Below are 17,639 nucleotides of genomic sequence, written 5' to 3'. Positions count from 1 at the left end.
CATATGTAGGTACTTGAGTCATGTCTGGAAAGCTGGATTTTCACCAATGTTAATATGATCCCAGTCATTCTCCATTTGCATGGTATCTCTACCATGAAGACTTTGGTGCAGGAGTTCACCATTTTGCTCAGAAACAGACAGATTCTTCTGACTTAATCATTCTGCCTTCTAAAAATGAGTATCTTTATATTCGTACTTGCTGTGGCTGGTGGTGGGGGAGTGGTACATACAAAAACATAAGAACTTCAGGTTCACCTGGGAAGTTTGCTAGAGATGGACCACTTGTAAAGTGAATGTGTTAGGTAAGTGTTTTATTTTCAGTATGTTAGATGGCTGTGCTCAATGCTTTGAACATCACTTTATATGGGCACTGAGAGATTTACCGTATATACTCGATCATAAGCCAGTTCGTTTATAAGCCGACCCCCCCAAGATGGATAAGTAAAAATGGAAAATTTTTATGACCCATTCATAAGCCGACCCTATAATTCAGGGGTTAGCAAACTTTAGCTCCTGGGCCATCAGGATAAGCCACTGGTGGGCCAAGATGGTTTGTTTACATCGAGCGTCCACAGGCACGGAGGTAAACCTAAGTAAACAAAGTGTCCCGGCGCACCAGCTGCTTACCCTAACGGGCCGAAACAGCAACTGGTGGGGAAATGTTTTTTGTGGGGTTTTTTTGGGGTGGAGGGGAAAGCTGGGGATAAGGGGAATAACCCCTGTGACCATCCCCCACATGACGCCACCCCTAGTCCGGGACCCCCACACTATCCCCATCCCATCCCTTCCCACCTTATCTGGGGAGGGCCAGGGGAGGATGTCTCTGGCCTGGCCGGGCGGCGTGGCTGCAGCATGTTCCAGGGGCTGGGCCCGGTGGCACGGCCTCAGCATGCTCCAGCGGGCCAGGCGGCACGGCCACAGCCTGCCCTGGGGGGCAGGGCCGAGCAGCACGGCTGCAGCCTGCCAGCCCGGGAGCTGCAGCTGCTTCTAAGGCTGGGCGTGGCCAGAAGCGGAGAGACTCTGGCCCCGCCTCTTCCCTTCTGGCTCTGCTGCCTCTCCTTGCTCCCTATGGTGGGAGGAGGGGCTGTGTCCCACCTCTCCCTCTCTATACCTGTTCATAAGCCGACCCCCTTCTCTGGTGCTTCCCTTTTTTACTAAATAAATTTGGCTTATGAACGAGTATATACGGTATGTGTTTCCATATACAGCACATTCGCCAGAAGTACATTAATGGTGATGTGTTGATAAAATCCGTAGTCTCAGAAAACAAAATGTTGAATTAGTTACTTGGGTATCAGAATTCATTCACCATACATTGAGTCAGTTTTGTTCTTATCTTAGGTAGTGTGAAGGTCAATAAAGTTACTAGGCTTCTCTGGTTGAGACGAAATCAAGGTATCAGTCTCACTGGATAGAGTAGTGCACATTCCTGTCTGAAGTTTGCTGCTGCTTCTCATATCTGTAAATTTATTTAGCATTTTGACAGATGAGGGTGTATAACTCAAATAGAATGAAATCTTTTCTTCCTGAAAGTTGTTATTCTAGAGTCTTTCTGAGAATCTTGTCTGAGACTCAACATATACAAACAAAATAATCCTGCTGTTTGAATTGTTGTGTTCATGAAAGAGTAGTAATTTGAGTGGGTGAACAGCTTATTTAACTGTGCCTCAATTTTTCCATCTTTATAATATAAATAACAAAACTTATTAGCCCTTCTAAAGTAGTTTGAGGTCCTCTGATGAAGGATGTGGTTTAAGTGCAACATGTTTTTAAAAGACAGCCACAGAAGCTATGGGTCACAGTATGCAGTCCTCTGTCTTTCACTTGCTGAGCCCAATAGTCTCTCAGAGGCATGCCTTTGTATTAATGCTAACAGCTGTGGGATACATTTGGTCTGTTAGCATACTGACTACTTCTCTAAATTACTGATGCTTGATCCTTAATACAGTCCTAATATGCATAATTATGGCATTCAAATATTATGATTGCAGTGTGTACCGTGAAATTTGAACACATTGGAAACAAATCAAGGATGAAATGCCTTCTTTAAAAAGTGAATTTCCTTCCTTCCATGTGTACTGTCTCCCTGATATCAAAACTTGCTCAGCTGACAAGTAAAATGTCTTTCTTACTGTCAGCCCTAAAAATTCAACACGGGCTCTGAAAGTGTAACTGGGTTCTTTCTGCCTTGCACATCATAACCAGTAATAAAGGTTCTGTTAGCCAAATTGTGCCCTTGGCTGCACCTGTATAACCTTTTTGCCTTCAGATTATGCCTCAGTGGTATAAGCTCAAATTTAAAGTAAAGTTTGGAAGACCATGGAGTTGTACAGATGTATCTAAGGTCATCATTTGGTTTGCATCTTTACATAATCTATACAGGACAACTTCTGTGACTGCAGCTTAGAATTTCACTACTGTGAACATCTGCTTTAACTCACTGGCACTGGACAAATGTCTTATTAATTTTTCCTACTGCTGTCCTGATTAAACAGCAATCATTAGGCTAATTAGGTACCCAGGGATATATCCCAGTAAAGCAATCCTGAGTAAACTGAGTAGACCGTAATCATAAAAATGTAAATTGATCACAGCAAAACCAAGATAATAAATTGAAGTTAGTATATATGGGTGCATTAGCTGATGTGCTGGTTGCAACCATCCTAGATATGGCCCAATCCTGTAAACGCTTATTACAAGGCATAGTCCTGCTGAAGTCAATAAACCTCCATCCTATATTAAGCAGTACATCCAACAGTGTTTGCAGGATTGGGTCTTTGGTATGTACACTGTGGTATGAATGTATTAATATATCTTTTATTTTGATAGGGTCCTTCCCGAATAAAGTTTTCCAAACCAGTGATTGCTGCAGTAAGTGGATATGCAGTGGCCGGGGGTCTTGAGCTCTCTCTTTTGGCTGACCTGCGTGTTGTGGAGCAGAGTGCCATTTTTGGAGTGTTCTGCAGACGCTTTGGTATGTTTTCATACAAAATCTCTACCGAGATAGCAGAGACCAGATTTTAAAAAATGCCTTTAGAATTGCACTTCCAGTTCTTGCAAGTGTGAAACCTATATCTGTATATGTGAATTGGGTACATAGACCCACAATTTTCTGGTTTGTATGCACACAGTTTGCAAGCACATGGTTACAGATTGATCTGATAATTGGGCCCTGATCCCTTGGGGTCTCTTTCTCTTTGCCTGCTTTCTTTGTAGCCAGATGTTACAGGCAAGTTTGGAAATTAGAAAACTGTTAGCCAACTAAGGGCTCATCTACACTGGGAACTTACATTGCCATAGCTACGCTGCTTAGGGGTGTGACAAATCCACATTCCTGAGTGACGTAGTTAAGCCAACCTAACCCCCCGCGTAGACGGTACTAGGCCAACAGAAGAATTCTTCCATTAACCTAGCTACTGTCTCTTGGGGAGGTGGATTACCTACACTGATGGGAGAATCCCTCCCATTGGTGAAGGTAGTGTCTACACCAGGGGTGGGCAAACTTTTTGGCCCGAGGGCCACATCTGGGTATGGAAATTGTATGGTAGGCCATGAATGCTTAGGAAATTGGGGTTGGGGTGCAGGAGGGGGTGAGGGCTCTGGCCGGGGGTGTGGGCTCTGGGGTGGGGCCAGAAATGAGTTCAGGGTGCGGGAGGGGGCTTCGGGCTGGGGCAGGGGGTTGGGGCATAGGGGGTGGTGAGAGCTCTGGCTGGGGCTGCAGGCTCTGGGGTGGGGCTGGGGATGAGAGGTTTGGGGTGCAGGAGGGTGCTCCGGGCTGGGACCGAGGGGTGCAGGAGGGTGGGACGGGATCAGGACTGGGGCAGGGAGTTGGGGCATGGGAGGGGCTGTGAGGTGCAGGCTCCAGGCAGCGCTTACCTCAAGCAGCTCCTGGAAGCAACGGCATGTCCCCCTCTCCGGCTCCTATACAGAGGCGCGTCCAGGTGGCTTTGCATGCTGCCCCGTCCGCAGGCGCCGCCCCCGGCCAATGGGAGCTGGAGGGGGCGGTGCTTGGGGCAGGGGCAGCGTGCGGAGCCCCCTGGCTGCCCCTACGCATAGGAGCTGGAGGGGGGACATGCCGCTGCTTCCAGGAGCTGCGCGGAGCCGCAGCACATGTTTGCGGAGTGGCCCCCAGAGAGCTGGAGCGCATGTGCGTAGAGCAGCCAGCCGGAGAGCTGGAGCGTGTGGAGCGGGGCAAGCTGCAGACCCCGCTCCCAAGCGGGAGCTCGAGGGCCGGATTAAATCGGCTGGCGGGCCGGATGTGGCCCACGGGCCATAGTTTGCCTACCCCTGGTCTACACTGAAGTGCCACAGCAGGTGCAAGGAAACTATATTAAATAGTCCTTGCAGTGTAATTGAAATTGTTAGTAAGGGCTAGATTTTTAAATATATTTAGGAGCCTGGCTCCCACTGAAATAAAATTGATTTCTGAAATGATTTCAGTGGGAGTAAAGTGCCTAAATACCTTTTAAAAATTTGGTCCAAAGTTGCTATTATGTTTTATTTTCATCTTATTTGCTATCCAGGGATAATTAATAACAATTTGTACAGTTTGGCATTTACTGCTAATAAACATATACATTGTGATCAATTGTACAGCTATTGTCTTCAAATTCAAGTAACAGATGCTGTATATAGACTGGAAGCTATTATTTTATATATATATTTTCCCATTTTTGGGTGCATGGTATCTTGCTGTCCTTTTATTATTCTTCTCATTCTTTCAAAATTGAAAAAGATTAAAAGTTTTGGTAAATTAAACAGTTCATTAGCTAATTTACAACACTACTATCATATGTAAAGATCTGGTCCAAGAGGTGAATGTAGCTGGACTGCTTGGTAATAGTGACCATAATATAATTAAATTTAACATCCCTGTAGCAGGGAAAACACCACAGCGGCCCAACACAGTAGTATTTAATTTCAGAAAGGGGAACAACACAAAAATGAGGAAGTTAGTTAAACAGAAACTAAAAGGTGAAATCCCTGCACGCTGCATGGAAACTTTTTCAAGACCCCACAATAGAGGCTCAATTTAAATGTATACCCAAATTAAAAAAACATAGTAAAAGAATCAAAAAAGTGCCACCGTGGCTAACCAACAAAGTAAAAGAAGCAGTGAGAGGCAAAAAGGCATCCTTTAGAAAGTGGAAGTTAAATTCTAGTGAGGAAAATCGAAAGGAGCATAAACTCTGGCAAGTGAAGTGTAAAAATATAATTAGGAAGGCCAAAAAAGAATTTGAAGAACAGCTAGCCAAAGACTCAAAAAGTAATAGCAAAAAATTTTTTTAAGTACATCAGAAGCAGGATCCCTGCTGAACAACCAGTGGGGCCACTGGATGATTGAGATGCTAAAGGAGCACTCAAGGACGATAAGGCCATTGTGGAGAAACTAAATGAATTTTTGCTTCAGTCTTCACTGCTGAGGATGTGAGGGAAATTCCCAAACCTGAGCCATTCTTTGTAGGTGACAAAATCTGAGCAACTGTCCCAGATTGAGTTATCATTAGAGGAGGTTTTAGAACAAACTGATAAACTAAACAGTAATAAGTCACCAGGACCAGATAGTATTCACCCACGAGTTCTGAAGGAACTCAAATGTGAAATTGTGGAACTACTAACTGTGGTTTGTATCCTATCATTTAAATCAGCTTCTGTACCAAATGACTGGAGGATAGCTAACCTGACACCAATTTTTTTAAAGGGCTCCAGAGGTGATCCCAGCAATTACAGGCCAGTAAGCCTGACTTCAGTGCTGGGCAAATTGGTTGAAACTATAGTAAAGAACAGAATTGTCAGACACATAGAGGAACATAATTTGTTGGGGAAGACTCAACATGGTTTTTAGAAAGGGAAATCATGCCTCACCAATCTACTAGAATTCTTTGAGGGGGTCAGCAAGCATGTGGACAAGGGGGATCCAGTGGATATAGTGTACTTAGCTGTCATGGGATAAGAGGGAAGGTCCTCTAATGAACTGGTAACTAGTTAAAAGATAGGAAACAAAGGGTAGGAATGAATGGTCAGTTTTCAGAATGGAGAGAAATAGATAGTGGTCTCCCCCAGGGGTCTGTACTGGGCCCAGTCCTATTCAACATATTCATAAATGATCTGGAAAAAGGGGTAAACAGTGAGGTGACAAAATTTGCAGATGATACAAAACTACTCAAGATAGTTAAGTCCAAAGCAGACTGCAAAGAGCTACAAAGGGATCTTACAAAACTGGGTGACTGGGCAACAAAATGGCATGAAATTCAATGTTGATAAATGCAAAGTAATGCACATTGGAAAACATAATCCTAACTATATATATAAAATGATGGGGTCTAAATTAGCTGTTACCACTCGAGAGAGATGTTGGAGTCATTGTGGATAGTTCTCTGCGAACATCCAATCAATGTGTAGCAGCAGTCAAAAAAGCTAACAGAATGTTGGGAATCATTAAGAAAGGGATAGATAATAAGATAGAAAATATTGTGTTGCCTCTATATAACTCCATGGTAGGCTCACATCTTGAATACTGCATGCAGATGTGGTTGCCCCATCTCAAAAAAGATATATTGGAGTTGGAAAAGGTTCAGAAAAGGGCAACAAAAATGATTGGGGTATGAACAGCTGCCATATGAGGAGAGATTAATAAGATTGAGACTTTTCAGCTTGGAAAAGAGACAACTAAGGGGGAATATGATAGAGGTCTATAAAATCATGACTGGTGTGGAGAAAGTAAATAAGGAAGTGTTATTTACTCATAACACAAGAACTAGGGGTCACCAAATGAAATTAATAGGCAGCAGGTTTAAAACAAAAGGAAGTATTTTGTCACACAACACACAGTCAACCTGTGGAACTCTGTCAGAGGATGTTGTGAAGACCAAGACTATAACAGGGTTCAAAAAAGAACTAGATAAATTCATGGAGGATAGGTCCATCAATGGCTATTAGCCAGGATGGGCAGGGATGGTGTCCCCAGCCTCTGTTTGCCAGAAGCTGGGAATGGGCAACTGGGGATGTATCACTTGATGATTACCTGTTCTGTTCATTCCCTCTGGGGCACCTGGCATTGGTCACTGTCGGAAGACAGGATACTGGGGTAGATGGACCTTTGGTCTGACCCAGTATAGCTATTCTGTTCTTATGTTCATTTATGTAAATAATTATTATGTTAAATTTTAATAAAGCTATAAATATCTACTATAGTTACTGCTGATAAAACATTGTTAAATTTTAAGATTTTATCATTTTCCTCCTAATAAAGTAAGTTTTTTTCAATGTATTTAGATAGAGGAGTGTGGAATAAAGGCATGAAGTAGAGCTTTGAAATATTTTTCTAGTTAGTATGAAGGATGATGATAGCTCCTCCATAGTTAAGATGAAAGCTTGCTTCTCATTATAAGCCCTATTTAAGAAACAAACAAATCAATTGCCCTGAAATTTCAGATACCACATCAGTCTTGGGAAGAGATTTTCCTGGGAAATTTAAATAAATTTATAAAATCTTTTTTCCAAATATTATTTTGTTGGCCTTGTTGAGGAGAGGCACTTTTTTCTAGGCATGGGAAGCGGGGGAGATGCCTAAAAAGGGTTTACAAAGTTAAAATGGCAGATGAGGCGTACACTGTGCTGCTGCAAACAATTGCATGTGCTTTACTTTACTACCAAGAGCAGTTCTGTTGATTTCAATGAGACTACTCCGTAGTAGTAAAGTTAAGCAAAAGTAAGACCTTGTCTACATTACAGGGAACTTCGGTATAACTTACATTGCTCAGGGGTGTGGATTATTCCCACCCCTGAGCGATGTAAGTTATAGTGACCTAAGTGCTGTCTAGACAGTGCTATGTTGGCGGGAGAGCTTCTCCCACCGACATAGCTACTGCCTCTCATGGAGGCAGGAGTTATTAAGCTGACAGGAGAGCTCTCGCTCATGGGCTTAGAGCATCTCGGCCACAACGCAGCTGCGTTGCTGTAAGTGCTATAGTGTAGATGTAGCCTAATTGTTGGCAGGATTAGTGCCTTACTAGGGTGGTGTGCTAGTGAGTGCTGAAAGATCCTGTGGCAGCAGGGAACTGACTGGATTTCCAGACTTTTTGATGTTGGGGTAGTTGAGTTTCCGTGGCCATTCAGATCCTTGGCCTCTCTGCAAAGACTGCAAAACATGGTAGCTGTTTTTGGGATGTGGAGACCTTTTCGCCAGGAACTGGAGTGAGGCTACTAACAACGATAGTAACTTTTAGCCTCTACCAATCTATATCTAGACTTATGACTTATGAGATGCTACTAAAAGCCTATTCCCAAGAAGGTCCCTTCCATCTCAAGAATTTAATGGGAAACTTTATAAGTCTTTTAACTATATTTTGAGATGCTCAGGCTATGTCTACTTTGCACACCACTTGCTGCAGCATATAGGGTATGTGTAGCTACATGCTGCAGTGAAAAGCAAGGTTCATCCACGCTGCAGAGTGTAGATACATATGTCCATGAAAGGCTCAGCCAGGGGGAGGCAGTGAGGAAAAGCTCTGGGGAAAGACTCCAGCAGCAGGGCCCTGCACTCAGGGCCGGCTCTGGCTTTTTTGCCGCCCCAGGCAAAAAAGCCTCCGCCGCCGCCCCCCCCCCCCGCGGGGGGGGGGGCGGGCGGAGCGGGGGGGGGGGGGCGGCGCCGCTCTCCCGCCGGGGGGAGGGCGGCCGGAGCCCTGGGAGGAGGGTGGCGAGCCCCGGCGGGGGCTCGGCTCTCCCCCCCCCCCCCGGCGGCCAGAGCGCCGGGGGCAGGGCGGCGAGCCCCGGCGGGGGCTCGGCTCTCCCCCCCGGCGGCCAGAGCGCCGGGGGCAGGGCGGCGAGAGGGCGGCGAGCCCCGGCTGGGGCTCGGCTCTCCCCCCGGCGGCCAGAGCGCAGGGGGCAGGGCGGCGAGCCCTGGCGGGGGCAGGGCGGCGAGCCCCGGCGGCCAGAGGGCGGCGAGCCCCGGCTGGGGCTCGGCTCTCCCCCCGGCGGCCAGAGCGCAGGGGGCAGGGCGGCGAGCCCCGGCGGGGGCTCGGCTCTCCCCCAGGCGGCCAGAGCGCAGGGGGCAGGGCGGCGAGCCCTGGCGGGGGCAGGGCGGCGAGCCCCGGCGGCCAGAGGGCGGCGAGCCCCGGCTGGGGCTCGGCTCTCCCCCCGGCGGCCAGAGCGCAGGGGGCAGGGCGGCGAGCCCCGGCGGGGGCTCGGCTCTCCCCCAGGCGGCCAGAGCGCAGGGCGGCGAGCCCCGGCAGGGGCTCGCCGCTCTGGGGGGAGGGCGCGGGGGAGAGGGCGGCCAGAGCGCCGGGGGGAGGGCGGCGAGCCCGGCTGTGGCCCCGCTCTCGCCGCGCCGCCCCCCTCCAGGTGCCGCCCCAAGCACCAGCTTGGTTGCCTGGTGCCTGGAGCCGGCCCTGACTGCACTGCTAAAGATAGCAGAGTAGATGAGGGAAGCAGTGCTTGGGCATGAAGAGAGTCTTGTAGGGTACATACCCGCAGGGTTCAGGCACGTCTTTACTTACCTAAGCAGTGCCTCACCGTCTATGCTGCTATTTATACCTGTACTAGGGGAAATGTAGTGTAGGTACTCTACAGGCAGCTGAAAGGAGTGTGCAGTGTAGACATACCTCCAAAGTAATAACTTCTTATTACAATCAAGAAGGGGGAATATGGCAAGATATTTGTTCTAGAAAGTTCCTCTGAGTTGTGGGGGTATGGCAGGGAGGGAATGCTAAGCTTCAGCCCTTAACAGCTGCAGTGACTCTACTGGTCTCACTTACTTGAATTCTGGTTGACTCATGCACAACTTGTGCTAAAATTCTTGCAGATAGCAGATGTGCTGCAACTGGATTTTCATAGCCCTAATAGTTTGTCTGAAGTAGCAGTGGATTTCACTGTTGACATTTTAGTATATTCAACAGGCAGGCCTATTTGTAAAGCAAGTTGTTGAACAAGGTTCATGCAAACTACCGTTTGTAATAGCATGGTTTACCCTAATAGTTTGACCCTTGCTATGAGAGAAAAAGCAGTGCTAAGAATGTCTGGGGAATGCAACACACTTACACCATGCTTCTTTAGCATCTGCTGCAGTATTATGCTTATTGTAGTTTGGCCCATTTTAAATACTTGAAAACACAGTGCTTCATGTGGTGCTTTGCTTTTTTTTTTTTTTTAAGTGAGTGGGTGGTGTGTCTTTGGAGAGAAGACACCACTCTTAAAATCTGCTTTATGTGCTGCTGTTGTCATATAATCTATACTTTGATCCTGACCACTTATCCACATGGTAGCTGTAAAGATCTGGGAACAAATTTCCCTTTTAGTTCATTTCAGATCATGACTGATTTTTATTAAACCAGTTTAGAGCATCTCCATGAAGAAATATGGTGGTGATGTCTGAGCTAAATGTGAATATTTAAAAACCTTTCATAGAAATAAATTCATATGGCTACATCCTGTTACATCTTGAATCTGTTAGGGGAGAGCACCCAGTTATGGAGGAAGAATAGACTTATGGTTAGGGCACTGGTGTGGGATTCGGAGAACCTGCGTTCAATTCTTAACTCTGCCACAGACTTCCTGTGTGACCTCGGACAAGCTACTTAATCTTCCTGTGTCTCAGTTCCCCATCTGTAAAATAGAGATAACAATACTTCTCTACTTCACACGGGTGTTGTGAAGATAATTTCATTAATGTTGTGGCACAGCTGCAGCACTTCAGTGTAGACACTACCTATGCTGATGGGAGGGGTTCTCCCGTCATCATAGTTAATCCACCTCCCCGAGAGGCGGTAGCTAGGCTGACAGAAGAATTCTTCTGTTGACCCAGTGCTGTGTAGACCGGAGGTAAGGTTGGCTTAACTATGCCGCTCAGGGATGTGGATTTTTCACGTCTCTGAGTGAAGGAGCTGGGTCAATCTAACTTTTTAGTGTAGACCAGGCCTCAGTTACAGTGGTGATGGAGGGGCCATATAAGAACATGAATAGCGTTTCAATTCTAACAATATATATAATTACCCTCCTAATCAAGCTGCATTTGGGAGTTTTGGAGTGGCGGGTGGCTTTCTGTTTGTAACTATCCAGAGTACAGTAAAAGCTGTGTTATCTGGCACTTTACCAACCGGAAAGCTCTATAAACCAGCATTTCTGATATTCATTGAAAGTCCAGTTTATAGTCCGGTTGGTGCGGGGCCGGCAGGCTCCCTACCTGGCTCTGCATGGTTCCCTGGAAGCAGTGACATGTCCCTGCTGCTCCTAGGCTGAGGAGTGGCCACAGGGGCTCCGTGCGCTGCCCCTGCCTCGAGCGCTGGTGCCGCAGCTCCCGTTGGCCGGGAACCACAGCCAGTAGGAGCTATGGGGGCGACGCCTGCGGGTGGAGGTAGCGTGCAGAGCTGCCTAGTCGTGCCTCTGCCTAGGAGCAGCAGGGACATGTTGCCGCTTGCGGGGAGCTGCTCGAGGGGAGCACCGCCTGGATCCGGCATCCCAAAACCCCTCTTGTGCCCCAGCCCCCTGCCCGGAGCCCCCTCCCGTACCCAAACTCCCTCCCAGAGCCTATACCCTGCACCCCATCCTGTGCCCCAACCCCCAGCCCCCTCCCACACCCAAATTCCCTCCCTCTTAGTGAACCGGAATTTTTGACTTACCGGCACCCCCCCCCCCCCATTCCCCCAACATGCTGGATAACAAAGCTTTTACTGTATCTAGTTCTAGGTTTCTGTATACTGGGGCAAAGTGTATAATTATTTATGGTGCAATCCATGAAAGTACTTAGGTGCCTAAGTCCTGTTTTTAGGCACCACTGTGATCCCTAAAACTCCTGCTTGCCCCCTAACCCAGTAGGTGCAAAAATTGACTTGGCACCTAATTTTTTGCATGTGCACTGCAGCCTTGCTCTTGGCATCTGAACGCCCACCTCCTGCCTAAGCCCAAGAGCAATTCATAAACCAGGGAAGATAGGTGTTCGGCTGCCTAAGTCACATCTGGGGGCTTGATCCAGTAGCAATGCTCAGAGGCTGCCTACTGGATTGGGCCCCTCAGGAGTTCACAAAAAACAGCAGGGGGGTGGGGAGGCCCTCCCTTACAACCTTTAGCCTAAGGGTTAGGCTATTCACCCAGGATGTAGAAGATCCCTGGTTCAAATACCACCTCCTCCTGAGGGGAAGAAGAGATTTGAACAGGGATTGACACCTTTCAGGTGAGTGCACTAGGCTATAGAGTCATTCCAACGCTTTTGCTGACCCAATTAATATTTAATTAAAGTAGAACAAGGTCAGTAGGCGAGTGAAGGAACCCCCACCTCAGAATATTCTACATCCAGGGGGAGGAGGAACTTGAACTGGGGATTTCACGTATCCAGGGTGAATACTCTATCCACTAGGCTAAAGGTTATAATGGAGGTAATGCCCCCCGATGTTTTATTTTGGGTCCTGCACAGCACTTAAGCATTCAAACACCTATCTTCCTGTGGTTCATGGATCGCAAGCAGAGCTAGGAACCCAATGCAGCCCAGACTTAGGCGCTTTTCTCTGTGAGAGGGCTTAGCACACCCTGCTCTGGTCAGCATGTTGCATTGGCTAGCTTAAGCGGCTCCTTGCCTAGCTGGCTTTGTGGATCTCAGTCTTAGGTACCTGTGTCAAGGCTGTATCCCTACTTTGAACTTTAGGGTACAAATGTAGGGGCCTGCATGAAAACTGCTAAGCTTATCTACCAGCTTAGCTCTGGTCCGCTGCCACCATCTTAAGAGTTCCCTCCCTGGGAAGCCTTGAGAAACCTTTCACCAATTTCCTGGTGAATACAGATCCAAACTGCTTGGATCTTAAACAAGGAGAAATTGACCCTTCCCCCCTCCTTCCTTTCACCAACTCCTGGTGAATACAGATCCAAACCCCCTTTGGATCTTAAAACAAGGAGAAATCAATCAGGTTCTTAAAAAGAAGGCTTTTAATTAAAGCAAAAGGTAAAAATTATCTCTGCAAAATCAGTATGGAAAATAACTTTACAGGGTAATCAAACTTAAAGAGCTCAGAGGAATCCCCTCTGTCTTAGGTTCAAAGTATAGCAAACAAGATAAGCACTTTGGTAAAAGGTACATTTACAAGTTGAGAAAACAAAGTAAATCTAAGACGCCTTGCCTGGCTTTTACTTACAATTTTGAAATAAGAGAGACTTGTTTAGAAAGATGGGGAGAACCTGGATTGATGTCTGGTCCCTCTCAGTCCCAAGAGCGAACAACCCCTTAAACAAAGGACACACACAAAAGCCTTTCCCCCCCCAAGATTTGAAAGTATCTTGTCCCCTCATTGGTCCTCTGGGTCAGGTGTCAGCCAGGTTACCCGAGCTTCTTAACCCTTTACAGGTAAAAGGATTTTGGAGTCTTTGACCAGGAGGGATTTTAGTACTGTACACAGAGAGCTGTTACCCTTCCTTTTATAGTTATGACAACCTGTCTCTCCCTATTCATTGTATAGAGAACTTAGGCACCTAAATCAGCTTTATAAATAGTAGTGTGGGTCCTGCGGTTTTTCCTAAAAGTTAGGGATTATGAAGTTCAGTGTGATAACACCTAAATCCCTTTGTAGATCTGGGCCTTAGTCACACAGCTTCTGTATAAAAGCAAATCTTTCAACGCTGGTCTTTGGGAATTGGTCCTGACAACATCAGCACATTTCTAATAAACATGTAAACAACATTAAATCACTTCTTTAAGTGCAGATCTGTTCGGAAAAGTGACTTGTAAAAGTAAATCTGCTCCCTGTGCTTAGTCACATTTGTTCTGTGACAAATATTACTTTTGACTTCTGAGATCCCTGCAGAGTCAACACAGCAAAAACAGAGTGAGCTGGATTTTTGTACTCCTTGTGCATCAATCAAACTGTTTACTAAATTATGGTCCAATCAGGACTTAAATTAGAGGCCCATCCAGTAACAACTGTGCAAACTCACGAAAGGCACCGGGTTTACACAGGTGCCACTGAGGGCATAATTTGGTCTATAAAAGCATATTTATTAGTGATGAAGCTAGAGTAGGAAAGAGCCTAGCTTGATTCTCAGAGACTAGGCAGTTTGCAGAGCTGACATATAGGAAAAAAACCCAAACCCTTTTACTTGTAAAGTGAGCACATTTGATACAGAAATTGTCAAGGAAAAAACATGGAAGCCAAGAGTGCTGTTTTTAGAGTCACTTTTCAGGGTAGATCAAATGGCACTTACAGTTTTAGATAACTGTCTTTCAGTTGTGAAATTAAAGGGAGAATCCTGCAAACCTTTACTAATGAAATACTCTTTTGTGTTACATTAATTAAATGCAAATAAGCAGTCTAGAATACTCACTTGAGTAAAGTCATGCAGGATTAGGCCAAAAAATTGTTTTAAAATATAAACATTTGGGTTTTCTTTTAATCCTGTGGTTTTTGTCTTCACAGGTGTTCCATTGATTGATGGTGGCACTGTACGGCTACCTCGACTGATTGGTCTCTCACGAGCCTTAGATCTCATTCTAACTGGTCATCCTGTTGGTGCACAAGAAGCATATGAGTTTGGGCTAGCCAATCGAATAGTCCCCAATGGCCAAGGTTAGTGTTTAATGAACAGTGTAGGAAATGGTTCTAAATGTGAATTGTTTGATAGTGTTATTATCTGTATGTCTGTCTTTGTGAAGACTAGTTAACACAAAAATAATCATGATTTTTGTAATAAACAGAATTGGTTACAGGGGTGTGCACAAGAGTGGGCAAGCAGGGGCATGGCCCCCCACCCCAAATTTTCCATGTGTCCCTGCAGCCTGGGGAGGGAGGAAGCAGTGGCTGCTGGCTGAGCTCCTCCTCCTCCCCTCACCTGTACAGCTGCTGCTTTTCCTTCCTTGGTGCTGGAGTCGCAGGTATTGCCTCTGCCTCCATCCCCTGACTCACCTCAGCAGGTGATCTGCAAACCAGGTGGCAGTGCTGGGATTCCAGCAGCAGGGAAGGAGAAGCAGCAGCTGTAGGGGTGGGAGGAGGAGGAGCTCAGCCAGCAGTCCTGTTGCTTCCTCCCTCCCAAGGCTGCAGGGACACAGAGAGTGCTGCTGCCTCCTCGCCAGAGGTGTCCTGAGAAATCTGAGGGGTGTGTGTGTAACATGAGCCTTTCACTTGTATGTGTTTAATGTGCCTCTCCAAAAGCAGTCAAATTTAAAGTCCTGCACATGCCCCTGGGTTGGTTATGATTAAAATTAAAAGGTCCTTATGTCAGGGACCATGTTTTAATATATATTTGTACAGTGCCTAGAACAATGGGGCCCTGCTCCCTAAGCAGGGGCCCTGTGGTGCTATCATGATACAAATAATAAAATAAAATATACATCTGGCACAGGGTTGACACACTGCAGAGAGGACATCCAACATCCGTCACATTTGCTTTTACTGCTACACTGCTATTAAGTTATTATTCATGTTTAAAGTAGATCTTAAAGCAGGCTGCTAACAATAATACATCATCCAATTATCCATTCCCTTTATTGTAAATGTTTTGTAACATCACACAGCTGAAACTAGAACATTAGTTGATGGGCTGCCATCATATTTTATTAATTTATTTTGTTTTAAATGGAGGGAAACAAAACTTTCCAAATGTTGCTGTATGGTTTAAAAAAATGAAATGGGCTTCCTTATATTTTGGGCAAGGGAAATGAATAGAAGTTTTTCTAATGGAAGTCAGACGTAGCACTTGCTTTTACACTAAAAAAAGCATATGTTCCAGTTTCTCTGCTTGTGAATCAGTCTTGTCCTGCCACTGTACAGTTCCTTGAAGGTTTTTTTATTTCCTTTCTAACTAATTAGGTGCCTACTCCATCTCTCCAAAGCCTAGAGACAAAGATATTGTGAAGAACTAAAATTACTTGAGGCAAGAATCTAGTTTAGAAAGATTTCCTTTACAAGTTAAATGTTATGTTTCCACTCAAAAGAAAGGTGCTGCTGTGCAGTCATAAAAAGCTAGCCAAAAACCCTGGTAACCTTTGCAGTCAACTGTGGTGTTTTTGATCCATGCTAACATGGATCACAGCTCTGGCCCAAGAGAAGCAATGCTTTCCGACTCTGTTAAGCTAGAATCCAAAGAACTCAAACAGCAGCTCACTCAGGGCCCAAATCTGCAAGCACTTATTCACATGAGTAGTCTTTCCTTGGGCAACTGATCCCACTGATTTAAATGGGAGTAGCGGTGAGTGATCAAGGGTTTTCAGGATCTTGCCTTTATTCCCTCCACTCCCTTAATTCATTATTCTCAAATATTTCTCATACTGTAGTATCGTTTTATACTTGTCTCGCCAGTAAAGATGAGCTTAGTTGCATTGCGTAAATATTATGTAATGTTCAGATGTTTACTGTCTAAGGGTTTGATCCTGCAAATGCTTACTACTAAGTATAATGCTTATTGAAATCAAGTGGGCCACTCATGGAAATAAGCACTATACCTAATAGTAAGTATATCCAGGATCAGGCCTTAAGGGCTCACCAGATTTTGAGTTCACTCAGCACCTTGCAGGGCTGAAATCTTAATAGACAAAATACATATATACAGAAAAGGGTGGTGGGAGGAGGCATACAACCCAAGACTTCCTCTTCCAGTTCTAGCGTTCCCTTTTCTTAATCCTTGTAGGTTTTATTTTTTTAACCTTTACTTATTTGCAGGGCCGGCTCCAGGCACCAGCTCAGCAAGCAGGTGCTTGGGGCGGCCAAGGGGAAGGGGCGGCACGTCGGGCTCTTCGGCGGCGGGTCCCTTGGTCCCTCTCGGAGGGAAGGACCTGCCCCCGAAGAAGAAAGTGGCAAGGTGGAGCTACGGCTGAATTGCTGCCGATCGCTGCTTTTTTTTTTTTTTCCCCCCCGCCACTTGGGGATGCAAAAACCCTGGAGCCGGCCATGCTTATTTGCCTTTGTTTTTTAACTCATGCCAATTTGCATTTTTGTTTACTTGTGTCTAACAGTTTACTGGGTTTTTGTATGTTTGTCTGACTTTTTGTTTTATATTATAACCCTTGGTTAGTTTCTTTATTAGGGCCATGCCCTGGTGTCTGGCCAGAGAACACTTAGTGCTTCAAGAAAGTGTGTGTGCAAGTGGCTTTAAGCAACCTTGCAGTTGCTTGATCTTGGGGCAGCTTTTTTCCAGTGGAGTGCCAGGCACAAGGTAGAGCAGCCCGAAGACCACTCTAATTTGTATCTTAGGCCATTAGGCATTAGCCCAAAGGGGCCATTACGTCAGCCAGATATTGTTGGTGTGCAAGGACACTCCAGCTACACCCACTTTCACCATACATCCACAAGGAGGGAGTGGCATAGGTGCTACTATGGTAGTTCCCCAACACTTAGGGATCCCTTGAGCTGGGAGTATCCTCATGTGATCCAGTAAACTTGTTTTAAGGCAATTTTGAACTGGGGGAGTTGAACTAAAGTATTCCCATACCCTGGGAAAACTGGGCCTTTGTTTTTAAGCTAGTCCTATTTTCTGGGTTTTTTTGTTTTGTTTTTTTTGTTTAATGTATGTAACTCTTTCCTATTTTCCTATTTAATACTTTCAGAATGCCTACCATTTCCAACCCTTGAAAGCGCTATCCTCTCTCCTTTGATACTGAGAGCTAGTGAGACCATAGCAATTTAGCTGCCTGGCTCCTCCCATACTGCTTACATGGAAAGGTCTGTGGA

General features: G+C 45.9%; 1 protein-coding gene across 1 annotated transcript in view; it reads left to right on the top strand.

Annotated features, from left to right (window-relative positions):
- Positions 1-17,639, top strand: part of LOC135874200 (enoyl-CoA hydratase EchA19-like) — a 38,495-nt gene that overhangs the window by 13,829 nt on the left and 7,027 nt on the right. The window contains exons 4-5 of the mRNA XM_065398957.1: positions 2,830-2,974; positions 14,394-14,543. Coding sequence (XP_065255029.1) covers positions 2,830-2,974; positions 14,394-14,543 — 295 coding nt within the window. The remainder of the gene's footprint in view (positions 1-2,829; positions 2,975-14,393; positions 14,544-17,639) is intronic.

Source organism: Emys orbicularis, chromosome 2, assembly GCF_028017835.1.
Source record: "Emys orbicularis isolate rEmyOrb1 chromosome 2, rEmyOrb1.hap1, whole genome shotgun sequence".
Classification (NCBI taxonomy): Eukaryota; Metazoa; Chordata; order Testudines; family Emydidae; genus Emys; species Emys orbicularis.
The sequence above is the reverse complement of the archived record's forward strand: the minus strand, read 5'-3'. Positions and strand labels throughout refer to the sequence as shown.